Consider the following 27,527-nt stretch of genomic DNA (forward strand, 5'->3'; position numbering starts at 1 on the left):
CTAGCCAACCGGATACAGCAGTATATCAAAAAAATTGTTCATCATGACCAAGTGGGGTTTATCCCAGGCATGCAAGGTTGGTTTAATATACGTAAATCAATCAATGTGATCCACCACATCAACAAAAGCAAGACCAAAAACCACATGGTCATATCAATAGATGCAGAGAAAGCCTTTGACAAAATACAATATCCCTTTATGATCAAAACACTACAAAAAATAGGAATAGATGGAAAATTCCTGAAGATAGTGGAGTCTATATATAGCAAACCTACAGCCAACATCATACTCAATGGTGAAAAACTGGAAGCATTTCCCCTCAGATCAGGTACTAGACAGGGCTGCCCACTATCACCATTACTATTCAACATAGTGTTGGAAGTTCTTGCCATAGCAATCAGGCAGGAGCAAGGAATTAAAGGAATACAGATTGGAAGAGAAGAAGTCAAACTCTCCTTATTTGCAGATGACATGATAGTATACATGGAAAAACCTAAGGAATCTAGGAAGAAGCTTTTGGAAATCATCAGGCAATACAGTAAGGTGTCAGGCTATAAAATTAACATTCAAAAGTCAGTGGCATTCCTCTATGCAAACACTAAGTTAGAAGAAATTGAAATCCAGAAATCAGTTCCTTTTTCTATAGCAACAAAAACAATAAAATATCTAGGAATAAACCTAACCAAAGAAGTGAAAGACTTGTATACTGAAAATTATGAGTCACTACTCAAAGAAATTGAAAAAGACACAAAGAAGTGGAAAGATATTCCATGCTCATGGGTTGGAAGAATTAACATCATCAAAATGAATATATTACCCAGAGCCATCTACAAATTTAATGCTATCCCCATCAAGATCCCAAGCACATTTTTTAGGAGAATAGAACAAATGCTACAAATGTTTATCTGGAACCAGAAAAGACCTAGAATTGCCAAAACAATCTTGAGAAAAAAGAACAGAACCGGAGGCATCACACTGCCAGATCTCAAACTATATTATAGGGCCATTGTCATCAAAACTGTTTGGTACTGGAACATGAATAGACACACTGATCAGTGGAATAGAATTGAGAGCCCAGAAATGAGGCCCCACACGTATGGACATCTAATCTTTGACAAAGGGGCCCAGACTATTATATGGGGGAAGCAGAGTCTCTTCAACAAATGGTGTTGGAAACAATGGGTTGAAACATGCAGAAGAATGAAGCTGAATCACTGTATTTCACCAAATACAAAAGTAAATTCCAAGTGGATCAAGGACTTGGATGTTAGACCACAAACTATCAGATACTTAGAGGAAAATATTGGAAGAACTTTTTTCCGCATAAATTTTAAAGACATTTTCAATGAAACGAATCCAATTACAAGGAAGACTAAGGCAAGTATAAACCTATGGGACTACATCAAATTAAAAAGCTTCTTCACAGCAAAAGAAACCACTACCCAAACCAAGAGACCCCTCACAGAATGGGAGAAGATCTTTATATGCCATACATCAGATAAGAGTTTAATAACCAACATATATAAAGAGCTTACCAGACTTAACAACAAGACAACAAATAACCCCATCCAAAAATGGGGGGAGGAATTGGACAGAATATTCACCACAGAAGAGATCCAAAAGGCCGAGAAACACATGAAAAAATGCTCCAAGTCTCTGATTGTCAGAGAAATGCAAATCAAGACAACAATGAGATATCACTTCACTCCTGTGAGAATGTCACACATCAGAAAAGGTAACAGCAGCAAATGCTGGAGAGGGTGTGGGGTCAAAGGAACCCTCCTGCACTGCTGGTGGGAATGTCAATTGGTCCAACCTCTGTGGAGAACAGTCTGGAGAACTCTCAGAAGGCTAGAAATGGACCTACCCTACGACCCTGCAATTCCCCTCCTGGGGATATTTCCTAAGGAACCCAACACATCCATCCAAAAAGATCTGTGTACACATATGTTCTTGGCAGCACAATTTGTAATAGCCAAAACCTGGAAGCAACCCAGGTGTCCAACAACAGATGAGTGGCTGAGCAAGTTGTGGTATATATACACAATGGAATACTACTCAGCTATAAAAAATGGTGACTTCACCGTTTTCAGCCGATCTTGGATGGACCTTGAAAAAATCATGTTGAGTGAAATAAGTCAGAAACAGAAGGATGAATATGGGATGGTCTCACTCTCAGGCTGAAGTTGAAAAACAAGATTAGAAAAGAAAACACAAGTCGAACCTGAAATGGAATTGGAGTATTACACCAAAGTAAAAGACTCTGGGGTGGGTGGGTGGGTGGGGAGAATACAGGTCCATGAAAAATGATGAATGAAATAGTGGGGGTTGTATTACTAAATGGGAATCTGGGGAATGTTATGCATGTAAAAAAAAAAAAAAAGAAGTAGAAACGCAAAGCAGAAATTGACTGAGTTTGGAGTATGGCACCAAAGTAAGAAAACAGAAGTATACTAGAGTTTGCAGTGAGTACCTCCCTAATACTTCCTCTCCACTTTTCCAAGCTTTGGGTCCATGATTGCTCAACAATTTGTTTGGCTTTGTATGTTAACTCTCTTTTCAGTCACCAGGTTCCAGGTGTCATCAGGATGCCGACCAGACTTCCCTGGATTGAAGACACCACCAATGTGTCCTGGAGCTCAGCTTCCCCAGAGACCCATCCTACTAGGGAAAGAGAGAGGCAGACTGGGAGTATGGACCGACCAGTCAACGCCCATGTTCAGCGAGGAAGCAATTACAGAAGCCAGACCTTCTACCTTCTGCAACCCTCAATGACCCTGGGTCCATGCTCCCAGAGGGATAGAGAATGGGAAAGCTATCGGGGGAGGGGGTGGGATATGGAGATTGGGCGGTGGGAATTGTGTGGAGTTGTACCCCTCCTACCCTATGGTTTTGTTAATTAATCCTTTCTTTAATAAAAAAATAAATAAATAAAAAGAAAAAAAAAAGAATATAAAACTAATCTTGCCTTGTAATAGTTGGACTAAACTTGGCTCTTTCTCTAGTAAATTATGTCTCAGGAAATAAACTGAATCCTTGGTATGCTAAAACTTCTTGTTGTATTAAATTATTACAATAATTATGCTCTCTTTACTTAAACACTAATGAAATATGCTAATGAGAAGATAGTTAATGGCTCCATTTCCAGAAGACAAATGAACTATCTAGTACAACTTGAATTTATTTAATAATCCACATCTTTCAGTGTTCCCAACATTTTCTACAAATATGAAAAGTTAATGCATCTCTGCAGGTGTGCAGTTTATTTCTTTTCTCTGGCAAGAAGATTAATCACTATTGCTATCAGCTCAGTTGGTCTCTAACTTCATTGGGAATGTGTGCTGCTGACTTTAGAAAGGGAAACATATGTTGGCTAAAGTGTTGATGCTGAGGTAATTTTGGCCTCCACCCTATTATCCACTGCTTTACTGTCTAATAATGAAAGTCAGTGGCTATGTCTGTCTATAGGGTATAACCTAGGAAAAGCTACCATGGTGGCTTAAGATACCCACCACTAAAATTATTCTGTTTAGTTTAATAGAGTTCTTAGTAAAGTCCTCGTATATGGTCCAGGTTTGTGCTCCAGAGCCATATGGGAGGTGCTATGATATTGGAGGAAGCTCTGGTGCTATTCTCTCTCTCTCAAAAAAAAAAAAAAAAAAATAGCCTGGAGCAGTGAAGTCACTCATGTGTGAGACCCTGGTTCAAAAGAAAAAGAAGCAAAAGTCCTGGTAAAATGCCAATACTGTGGCCAGTTGGTGGCTCATCACATTGAGTGCACATGTTACAATGCACAAGGACCCAGGTTTGAGCCCCTAGTCCCTACCTGCAGAGGGATATCTTTGCAAGTGCTGAAGCAGTGTTTCAACTGTCTCTCTTTCTCCCTATCTCTCCCTTCCCTCTTGATACTGACTGTGTCTATCCAAAAAATAAACAATCATTTTAAAAGATTTTTTTAAATGCCAATATTGTCTAAAGTTACATTATCAGAGATATCCTTAAAAATGGGGTTTACCATTATGATGCATTCCAAGAAAAAAAGAATCCTAGCTCAGAGATAAGAAGAAAGTTCTAGCTTTGGGTAGATCAGGGTCAAGTAAGTTACATAGGGATCTAAGACCTGGGATCTGTTGTAAGAATCTTAGGAAGCCCAGGAAGCTTAAACCAGTGGGAGTAGAAAAAGGGACAATCAAAGGATTTCCAGGCTTTTAAAATCAGAATTTGAGGGTTGGGTGGTGGCACACCTGGTTAAGTGCATGGGCTACCATGCACAAGGACATAGATCCAAGCCCTGGCCCCCAACTGCAAGGCGGAAGAAGCTTCATGAGTAGTGACGTAGTGTCTCTCTGTCTCTCTATTTTCTGTCCCCCTTCCCTATCAATTTCTCTCTGTCCTAACAAATAAAATGAATAAATAAAATTAAAAAAAGAAAAAAAAATCATTTTAAAGAATCACAATTCAGGGGCCAGGTGGTAGCACCGGGGTTTTAAGCGCACATAATATGAAGTGAAAGGATCCCGGTTTAAGCCCTCGCTACTCCACCTGCAGTGGGGGTCGCTTCACAAGCAGTGAAACAGGTCTGCAGGTATCTTTCTCTCTGCCTATCTCCCCCTTCTCTCTCAATTTCTCTCTGACCTGTGCTATTTAAAAAAAAATGGGGAAAAATGGCCTCCAGGTGCAGGGGATTCGTAGTGCCGGCACCGAACCCCAGCGATAACGCTGGAGGGGAAAAAAAAATCACAATTCTGATAGTAACCCATTTAAAACATGATCAATAGGGGGCCAGGTGGTGAACAAAAACCCAGATTCGAGCTCCCACCCGCCTCCCCACGTACAGGAGGGACGCCTCATAAGCAGTGAAGTAGGTCTGCAGGTGTCTCTTAATCTCTTCCTCTCTATCTCTCCCTCCCCTCTCCTCTCCTCTCCTCTCAGTTTCCCTCCTTTCAAAATAATTTTTGAAAAAGAAAAAATGGCTGTCAGGAGCTGTGGGTTCATAGTGCCAGCACGGAGCCTAAGGTATTAACACTGTCGGCAATAAAACAAAGCAAAAACATGCTCAACTGAAGTTATGAGATAAAAGTCGTAGAAACAGCAATACAAAAAGTGTTCTGGGGCTGAATGGTGGCTCCTGGTTGAACACACATGTTACAATGTGCAAGGACCTGGGTTCGAGCCCCCGTCCCCACCTACAGGGGGAAAGTGCAAGTGGGGAAGCAGGGCTGCAGGTGTCTTTCTGTCTCTCTCCCTATCCTCCCCTTTCCTCTCAGTTTCTGGCTGTCTCTATCTAGTAAATAAATAAATATAATAAAAAAGTGTTCTTAACTCAAAAAATAATTATTGAAAATTGATCAAATAGAGATACATTTTCCCGGCTTCTACCCTTTCTCCTTCTAACCAAGAAATTCAAGAACTCATTTCCATTTCTTGTGTGCTTTCTCCTTTATGAGCTTACTAGCAAGTTACAAATGGTCAAAAGTTTATCAATAAAATAAAAAATGGTGCAGGTAGATAACAGGTATGAAAAACTTGCAAATCAAACTACTATATGAATATTAAATTTCTGACAGAAAGGCTTTGTGGATAACAGCTATTAAGTAATAATTATATACTGCCAAACCCAGAACTTATTGATCTTTAACAGGCATCTGAAATCAAATTAGAAAGTGCAAATGTACTTTAATAAGGAAGGATAAATTGTAGAGCAGTGGTTTTTACTTCTCCTTTAAAATAATTTGTTTTCTCTGCATTAAAACAGAACCTCCAGTACAGGAAATGGAAGAATTCCCAATTAGAGACTAAAATTAAATTTTTTATTCCAATCTTATATTAATGTAGTTGGAAAATCTAAACATGGGACTTGTAAAAATTATCTTGTGTTTTGCAATTGTAAATAGCTATAGCAAGAGAAGTAGAAATAAAGACAAATGAGCCTCTAATGACTATCATGCAGGCAGTTCAGAATGAGATCATCTGTTGGCACAGATGTGAGCAGATAAAACTTTAGACCTTTAGGACTTTTATCAGCAGGTATATTTGCTTGGTTTCATACCATATTTGATGCAAAAATCTAGAAATGGAGGTGTTAGTCTACCATTTCTTTCTTCTAAACTTTGTGTGCCTTCTCATATTATTTTATGTATATGTACTCATAAAGCCTCAGAAATGTTTAAGAGAAATCAAAGTAGGCTGTATCCTCACAACAGCTCTAATTTAGAGTATTTAAAATATGTTAAATATTTCAACTCTAGTAACAACTATCATAGTTCTCATACATTCAAGCATTCATTCAGTCAACTCTAATGTTGATTCTAAGTATATGATTCTAAGTATATGCCAGAGTTTTATTTAAAATTTGTTTCAAAAAGAAGTTTTTCTAAAAAAAAAAAATTACCTTTGCAGAAGCGTATTACTGGAGTAAACTGTTAGGTAGTTATTATTAGGCTGAAGTTTCTTTTAAATAACCAGCTAATGACAACCTCCTTACATTATTGACAAAAGTTTATAGATATCTTTTAAGACAAGTAGTCAGTTGGATGGGTTTCTAGATGGTAATTATTCCTGAGGAAGAGCAGCTCACATCAGAGCACATGGGCAATTTAACATCATGCTAACCTCAGTTAACTAAGTGACCTTTCCTTTTCTAACATGTTGAATGGAGATGATGATAGGACCCATCTCATAAGGAGGTTGTGAGGGTTAAATAAGTTAATGGACAAAAATGACTTAGAACAATATTCTGCACATAAGAAGTAACTGATAAATGCCATTGTTAGTATGAGGTTGTTTCATAGTAGTGTAATTAGTGTTGTGAACAAAAATATGTATAGAATACTTTAGGAGTACATATACCATACTTAGTTAGTGCCTGACCTGAGAAAGGGACTGGAAAAGAAATACTAGGTGAAAGAAATCACATATCCAAAGTAAAATCCAAAGTGGTGTGACAGAGCAAAGAGTTCAATAATATAACTTCCAGATTTCTGGTTTGGACAGTTGAGTGGAAAGTTGTACCATCAACCAGAAGGTAAAATAGATTTGAATTCATAATCTATCAAATAATTATGCATCACTCATTAGAATTTGTGAAATTACCAAATTAATAGTCAAGATATCAATTAATAGTGGCAAAAATTACACAATTATGAGTTGCTACTTAACATCATCAGTTTTTTTAATTTCTTTCTTTTTTAACTTTTTTATCTTTATTTATTGGATAGAGACAGCCAGAAATCGAGAGGATAGGGGGAGATAGGGAGAGAGACAGAGAGACACCTGCAGCCCTACTTCACCATTCGCAAAGCTTTCCCCCTGCAGGTAGAGATTGGGCCTCAAACCTGGGTCCTTGCACATTGTAGCATGTGCACTCAACCAGGTGCACCACCTCCTGATCCCAACATCATCAGTTGTAAGTAGACACTATTATTGTGGGCACATTAAAATTCTAAATTTAGGACTGGGTGATAGCTCATCCTGTTAGATCACAGAATTTGCATGCCTGAGGTCCCAGAGGTAATGGGTTCAATCCCCAGCACAGTCACATGCCAGAGCTGAGCACGGCTCTAGTCTATCACAATAAATAGATACATCTCTTTAAAAATAAAATTAAAGGGGCTAGTGTCTCATTTAAAATTTTAAATTAATTCTACCTGCAGGGGGCAAGCAGTGCTGCAGGTGTTTCTCCTTCTCTGTCTCCATTCAATAAGATAAAAATGAAAAAAATATTAAAAAAATTTTTTTTAATTAATGCACCCTGAAACATGGTATAGTGATTGGAGTATTGGACTTGGGAGCATGAGGTGAGGTCCTGAGTTCAATCCCCATTATCACACGTGCCAGAGTGCTGCTTTGATTCTCTCTCTCTCATTCTTATAAATAAATATTCTAAATTAAAATTAGGGTGCATGATGGCTAAAAGGGCCCAAGTCAGAGATGAGAGTGTTTTGCAGACATCTGTCACAGGGAGAAGAGAAACTATAGCCATATGTCAACAACTGTACTGTAAACCATTAAAACTCCCTCCAATAAAACAGTTTGTTAAAATTCAAGGCTAAAGGGTACACTGGCTTTAACACACATAGTACGAAGCTCAAAGACTGGAATAAAGATCCGGTTTGAGCCCTCAGCATACCACCTGCAGGGGGGTAGCTACACAAGTGGTGAAGTAGGTCTGCAGGTGTCTTTCCTTCTCCCCTTTCCCTCCCTTCTCAATTTCTCTCTGTCCTATCAAAAAAAAATCATAAAAATGGCCACAGGAGCAGTAGATTCATAGTGCAGGCACCAAGCCCCAGCAATAACCCTGAAGACAAAAAAAAATTGCATATATATATATATATATATATATATATATATATATATATAGATATGGGCTAAGGAGCTAGCATAAAGGTTATGCAAAAGGCTTTCATGTCTGAGGCTCCAAGGTTCAGTCCCCTGCACTATTATAAGCCAAATCTAAGCAGTACTCTGGTAAAATACATACATAAATATAAAATAGTATAAATAAATATTACACATCATTATTTCATTAGGAAAGTGCAAAGCACAATAAAGATTGAACACTGTTGGAAAGGATGCAGAACAACTAGAACATTCAAGTATACATAGTGAAACATATTCCTAGACAATGACCTAACAGTTTTATACCAAAGAGAAATGAAAATATCTGTTCACAAAAAAAAAAAAAAACTTTAGAAAATACTTGTTCATAGCAGCTTTAACCAAAAAGGCTAAAACTATAAACAAGTTTATATAAAGGGCTATCAGAAAACTTTCTGGAGCAATAGAAATGTTCTCTATCTTAACAAGAAGGTGACACAAATATAAAGCTTTGTCACAATTTATCAAAATGATCACTTAATAATTTTGAATCTAGGAGACTGAAAGACAACTCACTTAGTAAAGTATACCATACACAAGGACCGGGGTTCAAGTCCCCGACCACTTCAAAGGAGCAACATGCAAAAGGGAAGCTTCATGCGCTCCAGAGGAATTGCATGGTGTATTTCCTTTCTCTCTATTTCTCATATTTTATAAGAAAAAATAAAGGGCATGATGGGAACAGCAGACCGGTACAGGTACAAAAAACCTCCTGGCAAAAACGAAGACAAATTTTGCATTTTAAAGGGGCCAAGAGATATCTCACTGGGTGAAGTATTTGCCTTACCACATATGCTGTTCAGGTTCAAGTCCTGGGACCACATAATAGGTGCTGGGAGAAGATCTACTTTAATGAGAAAAGAATACTTTGCAACAAATTGTGCTGCAGCAAGTATATAGCTACATGTTAAAAAATTAAGCCAAACCTTTTATAAGACTGTACATATTAACAAAACTTCCACTCAAATGTATCAAAGGTTTAAAGGGAAGACATAAAATATAAATTTACTTAATAAAGCAGAGGTTTAATCTTTGAGACCTTGGATTAGGTATTAATTTATTAAATATGACAAAAGCAGAAGGAGTTAAAGGGAAAGATAAATAAATTGCTCTTCCTCAAAATTTTAAATCTTGTACTTCAATTTTTTGAAGATTCACACTATCAATAAACAATCTACACAATGAAGAAAATATATGTAGATCACATATGTGTCTATATAGATCATATAGCTGACACATCTCAGAAAATACACAACTCTTACATTCAGAAAATAAATATAAGTCAACAATAAAAAGAAACTACATACACTTAAAGAGGCACAAAGGACATTAATAGATATCTCTCTTAAAGAAGACATATGGCCAATGACCTAATGAAAAGATATTCAGCAAAGTCATTAGAGAAATGTAAACCAAAATCACAGTGAGGTACACTTCACATCCACTATGCAAGATATAATAATAATAATAATAAAAGAAGACAGTAAAAATTGTTGCTGAGGATTTGGAGAAAGTACAACCCTCATGCGCTGTTGGTAGTAATGTAGAATTTTGCACCTATAGGACCAGGCGGTGGCGCACCTGGTTAAGCACATACACTACAGTGCCCAAGGACCCAGGTTCAAGCCTCTGGTCCCCACCTGCAGGGGGAAAGCTTCACGAGTGGTGAAGCAGGGCTGCAGGTGTCTCTCTGTCTCTCTCCATCTCTATCTTCCTTTCTCCTCAATTTCTCTCTGTCTCTATCCAATAAAAAATTAAGTTTTTTAAAAAAGGAATAAAATTAAAAAAAAAAAAAAGAATTCTGCACCTATGTGAAAAAAATTTTCCTCAAAATGTCCACCATGGGGGCCAGGTGGTTGTGCACTGATTTAAGTGCACATAGTACAAAGTGCAAGGTCTAGCTCAAGGATCCTGGTTCCCAGTCCCAGGTTCCCCACTTGGAGGTTAGAGGGGCTCACAGGATAGAACGCTTCACAACTGGTGAAGCAGGTCTGCAGGTGTCTTTCTCTCCCTCTATCTTTCCCTCTCCTCTCAATTTCTCTCTGTCCTATCCAAGAAAAATTCAAAAGAAAAAAAAAATGTCCACCATGCACTTATCAAATGACCTAACATTCTACATAGATATATGAAATAAAAATCTATGTTCACCAACTTTTATACTACTGTTCAGAGCATTAGTATCATAATAGCTAAAGAGTAGAAATAACTGAAATGCCTATCATCTAATGAATGGATTAGCAAAACTATTTATACAGTGTGATATTATTCAATCTAGAAAGGAATAAAATACTGATTCCAGCTACAGCATAGATAAACACTGGAATACTAATATGTAACATACTATCTAGTTCCATTTTTATGAAATATCCACAATAGATAATTCCACACAGTAAATTAGTGTTTTTCTAAGACTAGAGGAAGGACAGAATTCAAAGTGACTCATCTATAGCTATTTTGACAAAAACATTGTGGAATTAGAAAGTGGAAATGATTGCGCCAAGTCATAAAAATACTAAAGCCCACCAAATCGCAGTTTTTAAAGAGTGAATTTTAAGGGATATGAAGTTTAACTCTAAATAGATAGTGGATCTTCTGTATCACTTAATGATCACATGGTTTTCCTCCCTGAAGGCAATAAATGTTTCCTTTCTTGGGTAACAATAACCATTCTAAAAATAGTGTGTATATATTCTTTAAATAGACTGTATAAATACATATATGTTTATAAGACCCTTTTAAAAATGAAAATATGAGCACAGCAGATACATTGACCTGCAGAGTTTATATTTTTTACAGCATAGCTTGGCATCTATCCCGTTTCAGCATATGTAAATATTCTTAATTCCTTTTTTATTTTTAGATATTCTGCATTTCAGTTTTTTGCTATTAGGAACAAATAAAGTTGCAATTAATTTCTTGTGTATTTACATGTGTATAAGGATACATTTCTGAAAGTGGTGGGTGAATATGAATTTTCCTCATTTTATTTTTAAATGACTGCTGTAACTGATTTGTCTCTTTTTATTGTTAGACAATAAATTATTTGAGGACAGGCACCAACTCTGGTTTTTTGGCCAGTATATTCCAGATTCTAGTACATTTCATGCCAGTATTTTTAATATAGGTGGCCAGTCTATGAGGTTTGATATAGAAGGTTTCAAAGGGAAGTTAGAAGTTACATTATTAAAAATAATAAAATTAATATCTGATGTATAAATATAGGAGTTACAAAGAGCTGGGATTTTAAAAAAATTATTATTAGCCATTTAATAATGGTTTACAAGATCTTCATAATAAAAAGATAAAAAAAACTGTTTTGAAATTTTCATCAGGCTTTTTTTTTAATCTCAATCTTAGTATGTTTTTTTAAAATTGTGGGTTCAATTGAAATGTAGTGCTCTAAGAAGTATGAAATTCTGGATTCGACTCAAAGACATTAGCATACTTCTTTAAATGTTCCTTATTTTTGAATATTCTGTATCTTTGCTTTTTTTTGAAAAGGGGGGAGGGGATGAACTTCAACTTTAAGAGACCTAGTAGCGACACCTGCTGGAGAAAATGACAGAATAAAATTTGAATCTACTAAATCATATTTTAGATCACCTTACCTTTATGAATTGGGAAGAGCTTTGCTATTTTGCTATATGAGTGCTTCATATAAGTAAGTGCAATTGATTTTTTCATGAAGATCTTTGATGGTCTATAAAATTACAGATTAATTTTTTTTCTTTTTTTCAGGATAAAGTGATTTTGGGAACTGATTACCCTTTTCCACTAGGTGAGCTAGAACCTGGAAAACTTATAGAATCCATGGAAGAATTTGATGAGGACACAAAGGTATTTTTATGTATTTTAATTTGTGGATATATATATATATGTATATATATATATATGGCGTGTGTGTGTGTGTGTGTGTGTGTGAGAGAGAGAGAGAGAGAGAGAGAGAGAGAGAGAGAGAGAGAGACTGATCAAAACACAGCTCAGCCCTGGCTTATGGTGGTACGGAAGATTGAACCTGGGTTCCTTGGAGCCTCAGGCATGAGAGTCTGTTTGCATAAGCACTATGCTATCTCCCCTGCCCACATGGCCATATTCCTGGTTTCAAAATGAGACACAGGGTTTTTGTTTTTTGTTTTTGCCTCAAGGGTTATTTCTAGGGCTCCACTGCTCCTGGAGGCCATCCCTTCCCATTTTGTTGTCCTTGTTACTGTTATCATTGATGTTGTTATTGCTGGATAGGAAAGAGAAATCGAGGGAGGAGGGGAAGACAGAAAAGGGGAGAGACAGAGAGACACCTGCAGACCTGCTTCACCACGTGTGAAGCGACTCCCCTGCAGGTGCGGAGCCAGAGGCTCCTAGCCGGATTCCTATGCCGGTCCTTGCGCTTTGTGCCTCCTGCGTGTAACCCGCTACACCACCACCCGACCCCTGAGACAGGGTGATTTTTAATTCCCTCTTTGCCTTACCTCAAGTCCCAATAAAACAAGTTCTTCCTAAGGGTCTCATTACCAGCCACTACTAAGGATCAAAGATAGCCAAAACTAAAAATGTGGGAACTATATAAATTCTTTAAAAATTTTACAAAAGTCTTTAAGGGCTCATTGCATAATTCATGACTTCCTCATAAACTAGGATACAAAAGCTCCCTTTTATTAATTCTGTTTTAAATGTTAAGGTTATAGTTCATTAAATATTTTCAGTAGGATTGAAATGCAAATTATCCAAGGAGATTATACTGAAATAGTAGTTGCAAAGTTACTGAAAAACCAGATTGCTTATATAGAAAATGCCCTCTATGACACTCCCCTTAAGGCACTGAAAGTCTTGAATTGTTATTTACCTATCAAATTAAGAAACTTTTGTTTTCCTTTGTTTGGTTTTTTCTTCTTCCTTCGCCCCCAGGTTTATCGCTGGGGCTCTATGCCAGTAATATGAATCCACTGCTCTTGGTGTCCACTTTTTTATTGGATAGGACAGAGAGAACTTGAGGAGGGGAAAATAGAGAGGGAGAAAGACAAACACCTGCAGACCTGCTCCACAACTTGTGAAGTGTCTTTTCTGCAGGTGGGGGCCTGGAGACTTGAACCTGGATCCTTGCTTGGGTCTTTGTGCTTAGTAGTATGTGCTTAACCCAGTGTGCCACAGCTTGGCTCCCCCCTCCCCCTTTGCTTGCTTTTTGGTGGTGTTTTATTTTTGTGGAACCAGGGCCGGTCTTTTCATTACGGTGAGATCAATCTAATTTTAGTTTGATTTTAGTTAATTCTGTAGAAAAACTTTCACTTGGGGGCAGGTGGTGATTCACCTAGTAGAATGCATGCATTGCTATGCTGTGAGGACCTCGGTTCAAGTCCCTCATCTCTATCTGCAGGTGAGAAGCTTCAGGAGTGGCAGAACAGTGCTGCAGTGTTCTCTCTCTCTCTCTGTCTCTCTCTCTGCCTCTCTCTCTCCAACCCCCCTTTCTTGTTTCTTTCTATATTTATCTCTGTCTTTACCAGAAAAGAAAGAAAAATAACAAAACTTGCTGCTTTGTTTATTTTTACCAGAGCACTCACTGGCAAATGCTAGAAGAAGAGCACTCACTGCTCAGCTCAGGCTTATAGTGGTGTGATAGAGACTAGGACCTTTGGTACACCAAACATGGCATTTTTTTATAACCATTATAATTTCTCCTTAGTTCAAAGACTTTTCATCTAAATATATCACTTTTCTTGCTCCAGCTTAAATTTTATCGAAGACCATAGGAAAGAACAATATATAAGCCTAGAAGTTGGGGATGTTTAGGTGACTTTCAGGCACTACTTCTAGACATCCTCTCCCACAAACCTAAAATGTACCTTTTCTCTTTATCTCCCAGTAGGTGTTAGAACTCACGGAAACATCCTATAGTTTCCAGAGGAAAAGTATAAATTTTCTCCTACAATAAGTTTCAAACAGTAGAATAAGATATTAGGCAAGATCCAGGTGTCATCAGGATGCCGGCCAGATTTCCCTGGATTGAAGACCCCACCAATATGTCCTGGAGCTCAGCTTCCCCAGAGACCCACCCTACTAGGGAAAGAGAGAGGCAGACTGGGAGTATGGACCGACCAGTCAATGCCCATGTTCAGCGGGGAAGCAATTACAGAAGCCAGACCTTCTACCTTCTGCAACCCACAATGACCCTGGGTCCATGCTCCCAGAGGGATAGAGAATGGGAACGCTATCAGGGGAGGGGTGGGATATGGAGATTGGGCGGTGGGAATTGTGTGGAGTTGTACCCCTCCTACCCTATGGTTTTGTTAATTAATCCTTTCTTAAATTAAAAAAAAAAAAGATATTAGGCAAGAGATACATTGTTTGACAGGTAATGTTTCTCCCATGTGAGAGAAAATTTTTTATCCTATAGAGACCTTCTGAAATACTTGAAAACAACATTATATAGAACTTTAAAATAAAATATTTTCTTTTCTTTTTCAGGATAAACTCAAAGCTGGCAATGCCCTCGCATTTTTGGGTCTTGAAAGAAACCAATTTGAATAACTGAATTTACTACAAAGACAAACTTACAAGATAATGTTTTATTTTTGTTTAATATATACATGTATATCACATGGTCTGGACAGTGGCACACCAGGTTGAGTGGATATGTTACCATGCACAAAGATCCAGGTTCAAGCCCCCACTTCCTACCTGCAGAGGGAAGCTTCATGAGCAGTGAAGTAGTGCTGCAGGTATCTCTCTTTCCCTCTCCACACCTCCCCATCAATTTTTCTCTGTCCTACCTAAAAAAAGGAAGAAAGAAAAGAAAAAAGGAAAAAACAGTTACTAAGTACAGTGGATTTGTCACACAGGCATGAAGCCCCAGCAATAATAATAAATGAATAAATAAATAAATACCACAAAAGCACTAAAATCCTATTTTATTTAAAAATAGAAAATTGCCAAATACTAAATTATTCACAACAAAAATGACTCATATGTACTTTCATTCTAAAATGCAGTATATTGTTTCATGTAATTGTTTCATGTGACAATTTTTCCAAAGCTTTAAGAATCAGTGGCAGAGGGGCCAGGTAGTGGTGCACTTAGTTGAGCACATATTACAATGAGCAAGAACCCAGGTTTGAGCCCTTGGTCCCCACCTGCAGGGGGAAAGCTTCCCAAGTGGTGAAGCAGGGCTGCAGGTGTCTGTCTCTCTCCCTCTCTCCTCCTTCCCTCTCAGTTTCTGGCTGTCTCTACCCAATAAAAAAATAAAGATAATAAAAAATATTTTTAAAAAAATCAGTGACAGAAATAAAAAAGAAAAATGTCATGTGGTGCCCCGGCCTGCGGGGTTATCGACGGAAACCTAGGGTAGGGGGCGAGAGAATGGAAGGGACAAGAGACACGAAGAACGAGAGCAAGACAGGTTTCTGATCAAGCTCTGAAAATTTTATTTTACAGCCGCATTTTAAGCACACACCATGAGGAAGTTCTGCTAAGGTAGTGGGGGGAGGGAGGTGGGTGAGCAACTTTCCAAACAGTTAGATGGTAATCGCAGTTCCAATGATCGGAATGTCCGTTCACCGGTTATGTGAGAGACTTAGCTAAGGTTTTGGCTCCCGGCAATGTGTTGTCCCTGAACTTATACTATCCTGATACTATGTGACATTTTAAAGGGAGGGGGGAGGCCTTGAACTGCCTCTGTCTTTCAAAGGTAAATAGGTTAAGCGCAAACATTACAGTACGCAAGGACCCAGGTTCAAACCCCTGGTCCCCACCTCAAGGGGGAAAGCTTCACAAGTGATGAAGCAGTGCTGCAGGTGTCTCTTTGTCTCTTTCCCTATCTCCCCCTCCCTTCTCAATTTCTGTCTCTATCCAATAATAATAAATAAAGTTTTTAAAAGATAGTAACTAGAGGAAGGATAGGGGATAAAACATTCAACTGTGGAGTCAGAGAAAACCTCCTCTATAATGAACATATTATTTTTACTATTACGGTAACATTGGTTTACAAGATTGTATATTTTAGGAGTAAAATTTCACCTCTTTTCATATTCTGTTACCACACCACATCTACCTAATGTCATTATATGTCTTCCATCACCCCCTAGACTCTCTTCCCCTTTGGTGACTGCAGTTCTACATCCAATGTCAAGGTTTGCTTTGTTTGACTTTATTTCTTTTATTTCTATTCCCACATGAGTGAGGTTAGTGTTTTTCCTTTTCCTTCTAAATTATTTCACTTAGCATAATCACAAACAGCTCCATTCATAGCCCAAAACCAGATTTCATCCTTTCTTATAACTGAATTGGCATATTTATATATATATCATATTTTCTTTATGCACTCATTTTTCATTGGGCTCTTGAGTTATTTTCTTACCTTAGCTATTGTGAATAGCTCTGCAATGAACAAAGGTGTGCATATATTGTTTCAGTTTGGTGACTTTATACTCTTTGGATAGATACCTAGGAGTGATATCACTAGATCATATGGTAGATATATATTTAGTAATTTTAAAAAATTGCATGCTTTTTTCCACAGAAGCTGAACCAATTTACATTTCCAGTAACAGTAAATGCTTTGTTTTATCTACACAACCTCTCTAGAACTTCTAGTTTCTGGTCTTTTTCATGTAGGCTTTTCTGACAGCTGTCAAATTGGTTTGCATTTTCCTGGCAAAAAGTAACAAGCTTTTTTTTTTTTTTTTTCCTTCACTGCTAGCTGGCCATCTGTATGAGAGCTGAATACCAGTTCAGCTCTCCTTTTTTTTTTTTTTTTTTGTCTCCAGGATTATCACTGGGGCTCAGTGCTGCACTATGAATCCACTGCTCCTGTTGGCCATCTTTTTTCCATTGTTGTTGTTGCTTATGCTGCTGTTGTTGTTGGACAGAACAGAGAGAAATTAAGAGAGGAGGGGAAGAGAGAGAAGAGAAAGATACCTGCAGACCTTCTCCACCACTTGTGAAGCAACCCACTGCAGGTGGGGAGCCAGGGGCTCAAACCCAGATCATTGCTGGTCCCTGTGCTTCACACGATCGTACTTAACCCAGTGCACTACCAGCGAGCCCTTTGTCTCCATTTTTCAGGGATTCATTTGGTTTTGGGTTTAGTTTTGTGTGAGTTTTTGTTTTTTGTTATTTTTTTGTAGTTGTGCAGGGTTTTGTGTACCTGTTTTTTATATATTCTGTAGGTTAACCCTTTGCCATATGAATGTTTTTTTAAAGATTTTATTTATTTAATTTATTTATGAGGAAGATAGGAGGAAAGAGAAAGAACCAGCCATTACTCTGGTACATGTGCTGTCAGGAACTGAATTCAGGACCTCAACCTTGTGAGTTCATGCTTTAATCACTGAGCCAACTGCCAGACACTTGCCATATGAATACTGTGTGACTATTTTCTCCCATGTATTAGGGAATCTAATTATTTTAGTGATAGTTTCAATGTGATGAAGATTTTTAGTTTGGTACAATCCCACTTGATTTTGGCTTTGCGTCCCTTGTCATTGGAACTTTCTCAGAAGACATTACTGAATGTTTAACTTGTGTTCTTCAATGTGTTTTATAAATTCATGTCTAAATTTTGAGTCTTTAATTCACTTTGAGTTAACTTTTGTACCTGGCACAAGACAGTGATCCAGTTTCATTCTTTTACATTTGACTATTCAGTTTTCCCAACTCCAGTACAGCACTTTCAGGTTTGAGTCTGGGTCCTAGCATATTAGACAATACTTAAGTGCTGTGCTATCTTTCTCTCTTTCTTTCTCAGTCTTTATTTGAAAAAAAAAAAAAAAAGTCATCCCAGAGCAGAAAGCCTTGGTGATGATGAGGGAAAAAATATGACTTTCCTGGTCCTAAAAACAGCCCTGCTCACAGGAAGGATATCAAAAATGCCTCAAGACTATAGCAAGGACAGATAGCACGACAGTTATGCAAAGAGACTCTCATGCCTGAGGCTCCAAAATCCCAGGTTCAACCCCCCACACCACTATAAACCAGAGCTGAGCAGTGCTCTGGTAATTAAAAAAAAAAAAAAAAAAATTAAAGAAAGGAGGAAAAAGGAAATAGCTTGTTCTGCCTTTTTCTCTGTTTCATTATCTAATATACTACAAATTCTCACTACCACCAGATGCCAAAGACCAATCATTCAGTCATCCAAGTAATTCACTTTCTTGTACAATATCTTCCTCATCTTTTCAATCTCCCCTAAAAAGAAAATCAGCAGGAGTCGGGCGGTAGTGCAGCGGGTTAAGCGCACATGGCGTGAAGTGCAGGGACCGGCATAAGGATCCCGGTTTGAGCCCCCCGGCTCCCTACCTGCAGGAGAGTCGCTTCACAGGTGGTGAAGCAAGTCTGCATATATCTATCTTTCTCTCCCCCTCCTCTCTCCATTTCTCTCTGTCCTGTCCAACAACGACAACATCAATAACTACAACAATAAAAAAAAAGGGCAACAAAAGGGAAAAATAAATTAATTTTAAAAAAGAAAGAAAAATCAGCTGACTCAAACAAATTTATCTTACACAACTAGAAAAGGTAAACCTATATTCAACATAACTACTTAAGATTACTGTAATTAGGGCCAGATGATGCCTTATCTGGTAGAGTACATGCTTTGCCATGCATGTGGCCCAGTCTTAAGCCCTGGAAATAAATATGTGGGAGTGCTACACCCCAGAGTAAGCTGCAATGCTGAGTGTGCTGCCCTCTCTCTCTTGGTCTTTATCCAGATGAAGAAAAAAAAAGTTAGCCTAAAGAGTGAAATCATACATCTACAAGAACCTAGCAATGTAAAATTAATAAATAACTTAATCAAAATACTCAAGTTATATTTGTCTTACTTACAGAGTTAGGTTTTTTAATTCAACTAAAATTGAACAAAAGGTGAGTTTATATTTCCATTTCTAGTCATTTCAAATTCTTATTTTTTTTTTAGATTTTATTTATTTATTAATGAGGAAGATAGAAGAGAGAGAAAGAACCAGACATCACTCTGGTACATGTGCTGCCAGGGACTGAACTCAGGACCTCATGCTTGAGAGTCTAGTGCCTTAGGCACTGTGCCACCTCCCGGACCACTGTACCTGAGTTTTTAATGTATTCTCACAAAGATGGTCTATGATGATTCAAGAATTTTCATGTACATATTTACCCAAACAGCAACATTTTGATTTTTTTTCTGTTTAAAACCTCAGTGATAATTCTGTGAAACTCTATTTTCTTTTTTACAATAACCTATTTTTTAACATTTTATTTTTAATGAGAGATACAGAGAGGAAATAGAGAGATACCAGAACTCTGCTCAGTTCTGGCTTATTGCGGTTCTGAGGGCTGAACCTGGAGCCTCAGGGTTCATTTAAGACATGAAAGTCGTTTGCATCACTATTATGCTGTCTCTCCTAAAAGTGTTTGTTTTTTTTAATTGCCACCAGAATTTTTGATGGGGTTCAGTGCCTGTACAATAAACCCACTGCTCCTGGAGGCCGTTTTTTTTTGTTTTTGTTTTTTTTTAACTTGATAAGACAGAAACTGAAAGGGGCAGGGGGAAATAGAGAGGAAGAGAGACACCTGCAGCACTGCTTCACTGCCCACGAGCTTCCCCCCTGCAGGTGGGGACCAGATTCTGAAGTATGGTAACATGTGTACTCAACCAGGTCCACCACCACCCAACCCCAACAGTCTAATTTAAAGTTGCTATCAACTGAGGTTTGAATAAACACTAACATTCTACATTTTAACCATCACCCCAGTTTCCTCTTTTATGTGCTTTGTATTTTAAGCCTTATACTAGCTTTATAAACAATTAACCTATCACCTTTTCATTAGATCTGATTTTGCAAAACATATTTACTATATTTACTTCATGAGAGAGGCCAGAGCATCATCACTCTGGCATATAGGCCACTGGGGAATGAACTCAGTACCTCATGCTTTCAAGTCCAGCACTCCACTGCTATGCAACCCCCAAGTCTCGGATACTGTGTTGAAAAGTTACAGAAGAGTCTATCTAAATCAGAAAATAGAAAAGTTGATTTTGCTTACTATTTTATGTACACATCAAAGTACCCCTGGGGCAAATGCATATCATCTAAGATCAGTGTGTAGTATCTATGCTTTGGGGAGATATCATAGTGGTTATGCAAAGACCTTCCTGTCTGAGGCACCAAAGTTTCCAGGTTCAATCCTCAGCACCACCAGAAGCCAGAGTTTAGTAGTGCTCTGGTAAATATCAGTTAATACATAACATCTGTGCTTTGGCAAATGTAAGATTTCATTTGTCAAACTGTATTTTACATGTTAAAATAGTTTTTTAATGGTTTTCCAGTGTCTTTCCTAGTGAAGTATCAAATTAAGAACTTTAAAAGTAATGGTGCTATTAGGAGGGTAGTAGAACAGAACTTTGGTAGCAGAAGCAGAAGCAGAAGCAGTCTGCTCCTGTATAATTTGGAACTATACCCTATAATTTTAGATATCACTATTGTCACTAATAAAGTTTTTTTAATTAATAAACTTAGTAGTGTCTTAGACTTAAAAAAAAAAAAAGTAAAAATATTCAATAGAAACTTATCCATTGAATGGACTTCAGGTCAGGCATATCCTTAATCTTTCTCCTAGTCACACTTCAAGTTTTAGACAGAGGTTATGGACACTGAAGAAACTGTTTATGTATTTTACTATATACTTGCCTTTACCAGTGAGATTTATACATTCAGATGTTTTCCTGCTACTAATTGGTACCCTTTTGTTTCAACTTAAATCCTTTAAATATGTCTTACAGAACTCCTTTAAATTTTGTATGCCTAACTCGCCAATTCTGAAGAACAATTTTACCGGTTAGAATATCTTGGTTGGAAGCTTTGGGTCCATGATTGCTCAACAATTTGTTTGGCTTTGTATGTTAACTCTCTTTTCAGTCACCAGGTTCCAGGTGTCATCAGGATGCCGGCCAGACTTCCCTGGATTGAAGACACCACCAATGTGTCCTGGAGCTCAGCTTCCCCAGAGACCCATCCTACTAGGGAAAGAGAGAGGCAGACTGGGAGTATGGACTGACCAGTCAACGCCCATGTTCAGCGAGGAAGCAATTACAGAAGCCAGACCTTCTACCTTCTGCAACCCACAATGACCCTGGGTCCATGCTCCCAGAGGGATAGAGAATGGGAAAGCTATGGGGGGGGGGGGATATGGAGATTGGGCGGTGGGAATTGTGTGGAGTTGTACCCCTCCTACCCTATGGTTTTGTTAATTAATCCTTTCTTAAATAAAAAAAAAAAAAAAAAAGAATATCTTGGTTGGGGGAGTCCGGCGGTAGCTCAGCGTGTTCAGCGCACGTGGCGCTAAGTGCATGGACCAGCATAAGGATCCCCGAGACTCCAGCTCCCCACCTGCAGGGGGTTCGCTTCACAGGCCACTGGTGAAGCAGGTCTGCAGATGTCTCTTTCTCTCCCCGTCTTCCCCTCCTCTCTCAATTTCTCTCTGTCCTATCTAACAATGACGACATCAATAACAATAACTACAACAATTAAAAAAAAGGGCAACAAAAGGGAAAATAAATATAAAAAAATTGGGGGGGGAGTCGGGTAGTAGCGCACTGGGTTAAGTGCACGTGGCGCAAAGTGCAAGAACCAGTGTAAAGATCCTGGTTCAAGGCCCCGCTCTCCACCTACAGGGGAGTCGCTTCACAGACGGTGAAGCAGGTCTGCAGGTGTCTTTCTCTCCGCCTCTCTGTCTTCCCCTCCTCTCTCCATTTCTCTCTGTCCTATCCGACAATGATGACAACAATTATAACTACAACAATAAAACAACTAGGACAACAAAAGGGTATAAATAAATATTTTAAAAAATATATTTTTAAGAATATCTTGGTTGTTTTTTTGTATTGTTTGATTGCCAGGGTTTAGTTGGCACTTTGCATCAGAGTAATTTCACTGTTCTAGATGGGTTCCTCCTACCCCCAACCATTCTTACAGATAGTGTGGGAGACAGAGGTTAAGAGAGAAACACTACAGCACCAATCCACCACTTGTGAAGTTTCCCCTTGGCATGGTGCTCATGTGATAGGTGAGGGCTTGAGTCCAAGCTCCATGCATGGTAGAGTATGACCTACTGAGTCATTTCCTGGCCCCTTTGGCTGATAGTTTTTATTTTTCAGCATTTTGATGCCTTCTTTTTAATGACTGAATACTATTTCATCATATAGATGTACTGTAAGTCACCCAATCCTCAATTCACGGAGCCAGACAGAGCTCCAGGCTTATGCAATTACAAACTGCTACTGAGAATCCTCTCACAGAATAAGACATTGAACATCTTTTCATGTTTTTACTTGCCAGCTGAAAAACTTTTTTCCCAGATCATTTAAGGAAATGTGGACCTTCCTCAAGAATGTTAGTGTCACAGAACATTTTCACATATCCACAATATTGGTATCAGCAGTAATGTACCCTCAACCCCTTCCCAACACATTCCCACCTTTCTCAAGTATGTTCTTTGTGAAGAGTCTGTTCAGATCTTTTGTCCATGAAAAATTTGTGTTGCCATTTCATTGTTCAGTTTCAAGAGCTCTTTGGGTATTTTGGATAAAAGTTCTTTATCAAATATCTGCTTTGCAAAGATTTTCCCCTCATATTTTTATTCCCTTGTCTTTCACAGAGCAGAGTTTAAAAAGTATAATGCAGTCCAATTTAATTTTTTTGTTTCATAACTCCTGATTTGGTGTTGAATCTAAAAAACACTTTTTAAAAAAGATTTTTAAATTTATATTTATTTTATTTAGGGTATATACAGAGAAAAATTGAGAGGGAAGGGGGAGATAGAGAGGGGAAGGGGAGACATCTGGGTCTTTGCACATTATACAGTGTTTGCTCAACCAGGTGCATCACCACCCAACCCCTAAAAATCTCACTTCTAAACAGTCACTTAGATTTTGTTCTAAATTGTCAAGAAGTTTTGTAGTTTTGATTTTGGATGACAATCCATTCTGAGTGTGAAAAGCATAAAATCTGTGTCTAGATTTTTTGTTTTGTTTTTAGCATATGGTTGTCCAGCTATTCTGGTACCACTTGCTGGAGTGTGGGGGTGTGAGGAAACGATCCTTTTTTACTATGCGCACTTAACCCGGTGCATCACTGTCCGGCATAAAAAAAAAAAAAAAACTATTCTTTTAAAAAACTGAATTGTTTTTCCTCATTTGTCAAAAATCAGTTAATCATATTTATCTGGGCATATTTCAAGCATTTCTTCTGTTCCACTGATCTATGTTATGTGCTACTTTGCCAACATCATGCAATTGTAGCTTTGTTGTCAAGCTTTATCAGTTCAATTGCTTTGGTAATATGTTAGATATTTGAGGCCTAGTGGCTTGCCATATAAACATTAGACTCAGATGAGCTGTTTATAAAAATAACTTGTTAATTGGGAGTCGGGTGGTAGCGTAGCGGGTTAAGCGCACATGGCGCAAAGCACAAGGGCCCGCAAAAGGATCCCGGCTCAAGCCCCAGGTTCCCCACCTGCAGGGGAGTCACTTTACAGGAGGTGAAGGTCTGCAGGTGTCTTATCTTTCTCCCTCCCTCTCTGTCTTCCCCTCCTTTCTCCATTTCTCTCTGTCCTACCCAACAACAATGGCATCAATAATAACTACAACAATAAAACAGCAAGGGAAACAAAAGGGAATAAATAAATAAATAAATAAATAAAATAAAAAATAACTTGCTAATCAAAAAGGATGATATTGTGCTCTCTGGGGCAAAATGGATGAAACTGGAGGTGATTAACTTAGTGAAATAAGTAAAGAGATGAAAGACGATTACCAGATGGTTTCACTCATATGTGGAATCTAGAGATTTGATGCACATGAACTTGCAGCAAACAAACAGTAACAGCAACAACAAAACCACAGAAGCTAGCAAATTGTTTCTATGACTTGTGAAGAACTTTAGGAGATGAGAAGGTGGGGACACAAAACTGGCTGTGAGTCAATACAATCATTTTCTATGTACACTGTAATCTTAAAATATTGTGGCCCACTGTTAATCACAAGTAAGTAATAGGGAAGAAAATAATGTGTGAATGGGGACAGGTGGTGGCTCACCAGGTAGAGTGCAGACATTAGCACACACAAGGACCTGGGTTCAAACCCCTCCCCTCTGGTGGAGTAGTGTTGCAGGTGTCTTCCTTTCTCTATTTCTGTCTCCCGATGTCTATCAAAGAAAAAGAAATGGTGGCTAGGAATGCTACAAATTTATTGGAATTGTGTCTAACCTACACAGCAGGCTGAGAAGAACTGACATCTAATAATATAACATCTCATAACTGTCATCTGATCCATGAACCCAGCCTATTCCACTTATATTTTCTTTGATTTCCTTAAGGGCTTTATATTTTCCTATATATAGTCTGGACATATTTTAGATTCATACCTCAGTATTAGTTAATGGTATTATTTTTCATTTCAAATCTCAATTGTATACAGAAACAACTGGCTTTCATATTAACTTTGCATTTTACAATACTGATAAAATCACTTCATTTTTCAAACTTTCAGATTTTCTATATTAGCAATTCTAACGCTTTTGAACAATGTTTTATTTCTTCCTTCCCAATCTATTTCCCCCTTATTCCCTGTTACATTAACTAGGCCTATCCAGTACAACTTAAGAAGCAATAGTGAGAGGACATACTTGCCTTACTTAGCAAAAAGCTATTTTCTCACCAGTAAGCACTACACAGGATATATATATATATATATATATATATATATATATATATATACCAGTTTTCTCTGGGGCTTCGCAACTTTATTGCTCTTAACAGACTTTTTTTTTTCTTTTTTATATAGTGAGAAAAGTGAGGGGTGGGAGAGGGGCGACACAGTATCACTGCCCCACCCCTGTGCAGTCATGGTAAAGCGTGCCCTCTGTGCCAGTCAGACACTTCATTTTATTTGTTATTGGCTAGAGACAGAGATTGACAAAGGAGGGGGAGACAGAGAGGGAGACAGACAGAGAGACACCTGCAGCCCTGCTTCACCACTCGTGAAGATTTCCCCCTGCAGGTGGGGGGCCAGGGGCTTGAACCCGGTTCCTTTCGCACTGTAACGTGAGCGCTTTGCCAGGTGCGCCCCCACCTGGACACTTCCGTAAACATCGTTTTAAAACAGTCTATCCAGTTAATTTCCAAACAGCATTATGGTGTAAAGCAAGCAAAGTAGGTAAGTTATTCAGATAACTGGGACTGCTAGTTGCTGCCGCCAATTAACTGGGCAGACGCCGCGCAGGTCCTGGAGCTTAAACTCCATAACCGACTTGTCTTTAAGAAGCACTATCTGCCTGCCTGCTGCTACCTGGTAAACAGTTCAAGCGTTTGAACTTCAGTCCCAGCCAGCAGCTGGCTTCCAGGTGATGATACCCTGCAGAAGACCTGAGGTTTCGTCCCTTTTCTGCCCCGCACAAGGGCTAAGCGAGGGCTCCCTGCCCGCACGCGCCCCCATTCTCGGCGGCCATTTCTTACACTGCATTTACCAGACGCGACGAGAAACAGGGCGGGGGGGGGGGGGCAGCACCTCTGGCTCCACCTCCTGGGACCCCCGCCCCCGCCCCCGCCCCCGCCCGCAGGCGTCTCCGTGTGCGGCCGGGGCGCCGACCTGAGATTTTCCTGAGTCACGTGGAGCGAGACCCCTGCCGGTCGGACGCCCTGAGGTTTCGGGGTGTTTTTTGTCGTTGTTCTCGCTGGGGCGACTCACTCTAGGCCAACTTTAGCTGAGACAGGCGACAGAGGGAGAGACGCAGCGGGGAGCTTCCCCTGCCGGGGTGGGAGGGTCTGGTTTCCCCCTGGGCCCCTCCAGGTGAGCTACCCTGCGGGTCCTGAGGGGTTTCTTCCGAGGACGGGTCGCTGTGCGCCTCCACTAATTACCGAAGGGGGCACAAGATAGATTTCACTTTTTTTTTTTTACTATCTCTTAATATCCTCGTTTTACGCCACAGCTCTGCTTTGGAAACAACACTATCAATCCCAACTCCAGATTTAAGGGCAAGGACCGTAGTTATTAATTACTGACCAAGAAGTGAACGTGTAAAAGGCAGTGTTAATTGTCTGCAGGGCTGAGGGGTGCAAACAAAATGCAACGGGGGTCGGGGTGGAAAACTACCTAAGTGCGGCGCAACGGTGGGCGGCGTTTTCCAAGCGTTCGTTCCCACCTAGGTTCTTCCCAGAACAGCCCGTAGTGGCTGGAGGGAGATGGGCGTGGAAAGTGTGAGGGAGGGGCCCGGACCACAGCTAGAGACCGCGGAGCTGGCGGCACGCGGCCCAGACAGAAGACCCTTTTTAAAAGGCCACCAGACTTCGCTCGGAACAGAGTCCACACAAGCGGCCGAACCTCACAGAACGGCCTTAAGCCTCTCTCGCCTCCTGGACGGAGCCCCGCCCCTTTCCTCCACTCCGCCCCTCCACCCCGGCATGCATTGCGGCGACCTTTCCCTTCCAAGCCGATCCTCCTGACCCTCGGCGCCTCAAAATGACATAGGCGCGGTGCATTGTGGTACGGCTCGCGAGAGCCGCAGACGCGAACCGGAAAAGAAAGCCGAAGATCAGGACCGGCCGCTAGAGCGGCCCCTGCGCACGCGCAAGAGCGGCCCGGCGGAAGAAAAGGGGCGGTGCGTGCCCTACGGCGAGCGGAGTGGGGCGGGGTCGCGCGGCCTTGGAGAGGAGTCCGCCCTCCGGAGGGGTGGGGGGGGGTGGGCAAGGGAGCGGGCGGAGGAGGAAGTGTCATGGCGGCGAGCCGTGGAGCTTCTTCTCGCTGGTTCTTTACTCGGGAACAGCTGGAGAACACGCCGAGCCGCCGCTGCGGAGTGGAGGCGGATAAAGAACTCTCGTACCGCCAGCAGGCGGCCAACCTTATCCAGGACATGGGGCAGCGTCTCAATGTGTATCCTTTCGGATCCGTGGCCCTCTGCCGCTCACGCCTTCCTTGTCCCTCTTGCCCGGTGGCCCGCGAACATGGCGTCGCCGCTGCGGCCGAAACCCAGAGAGGAGGCCGCGCCGTGAGGGCGGCGGCGGCGGCGGGGAGCCCGCCGGGAAGCGGAGTCGAGATAGGCGTTGTGTAATGTGGCTTGGGGGCGCGCGTGGTGGTGGCGGGAGGGAAGAGGGAAAGCTCCGGGATCGTGGCGGCAGAGAGGAGGCTGCTGGCATCC

At 39.9% G+C, this 27,527-nt stretch overlaps 2 protein-coding genes across 5 annotated transcripts in view; both read left to right on the plus strand.

The window, feature by feature from the left end:
- Window positions 1-15,711, plus strand: part of ACMSD (aminocarboxymuconate semialdehyde decarboxylase) — an 80,941-nt gene extending 65,230 nt beyond the window's left edge. Inside the window, exons 9-10 of one of the 2 annotated variants that reach the window (XM_007532692.3) lie at window positions 12,115-12,213; window positions 14,833-15,624. In XM_007532692.3, the coding sequence (XP_007532754.1) occupies window positions 12,115-12,213; window positions 14,833-14,895 (162 nt within the window). In that variant the 3' untranslated portion in view covers window positions 14,896-15,624. Of the gene's footprint in view, window positions 1-12,114; window positions 12,214-14,832 lie in introns of both variants that reach the window. The other variant, XM_060178028.1, reaches the window with a different exon arrangement.
- An 11,304-nt stretch (window positions 15,712-27,015) lies between these two features.
- CCNT2 (cyclin T2) overlaps window positions 27,016-27,527 on the plus strand; it is a 42,207-nt gene continuing 41,695 nt past the window's right edge. Inside the window, exon 1 of one of the 3 annotated variants that reach the window (XM_007532693.3) lies at window positions 27,016-27,262. In XM_007532693.3, the coding sequence (XP_007532755.1) occupies window positions 27,105-27,262 (158 nt within the window). In that variant the 5' untranslated portion in view covers window positions 27,016-27,104. The remainder of the gene's footprint in view (window positions 27,263-27,527) is intronic. The other 2 variants (XM_007532694.3, XR_009545988.1) reach the window with 2 other exon arrangements.

This window comes from Erinaceus europaeus, chromosome 18 (assembly GCF_950295315.1).
Source record: "Erinaceus europaeus chromosome 18, mEriEur2.1, whole genome shotgun sequence".
Classification (NCBI taxonomy): domain Eukaryota; kingdom Metazoa; phylum Chordata; class Mammalia; order Eulipotyphla; family Erinaceidae; genus Erinaceus; species Erinaceus europaeus.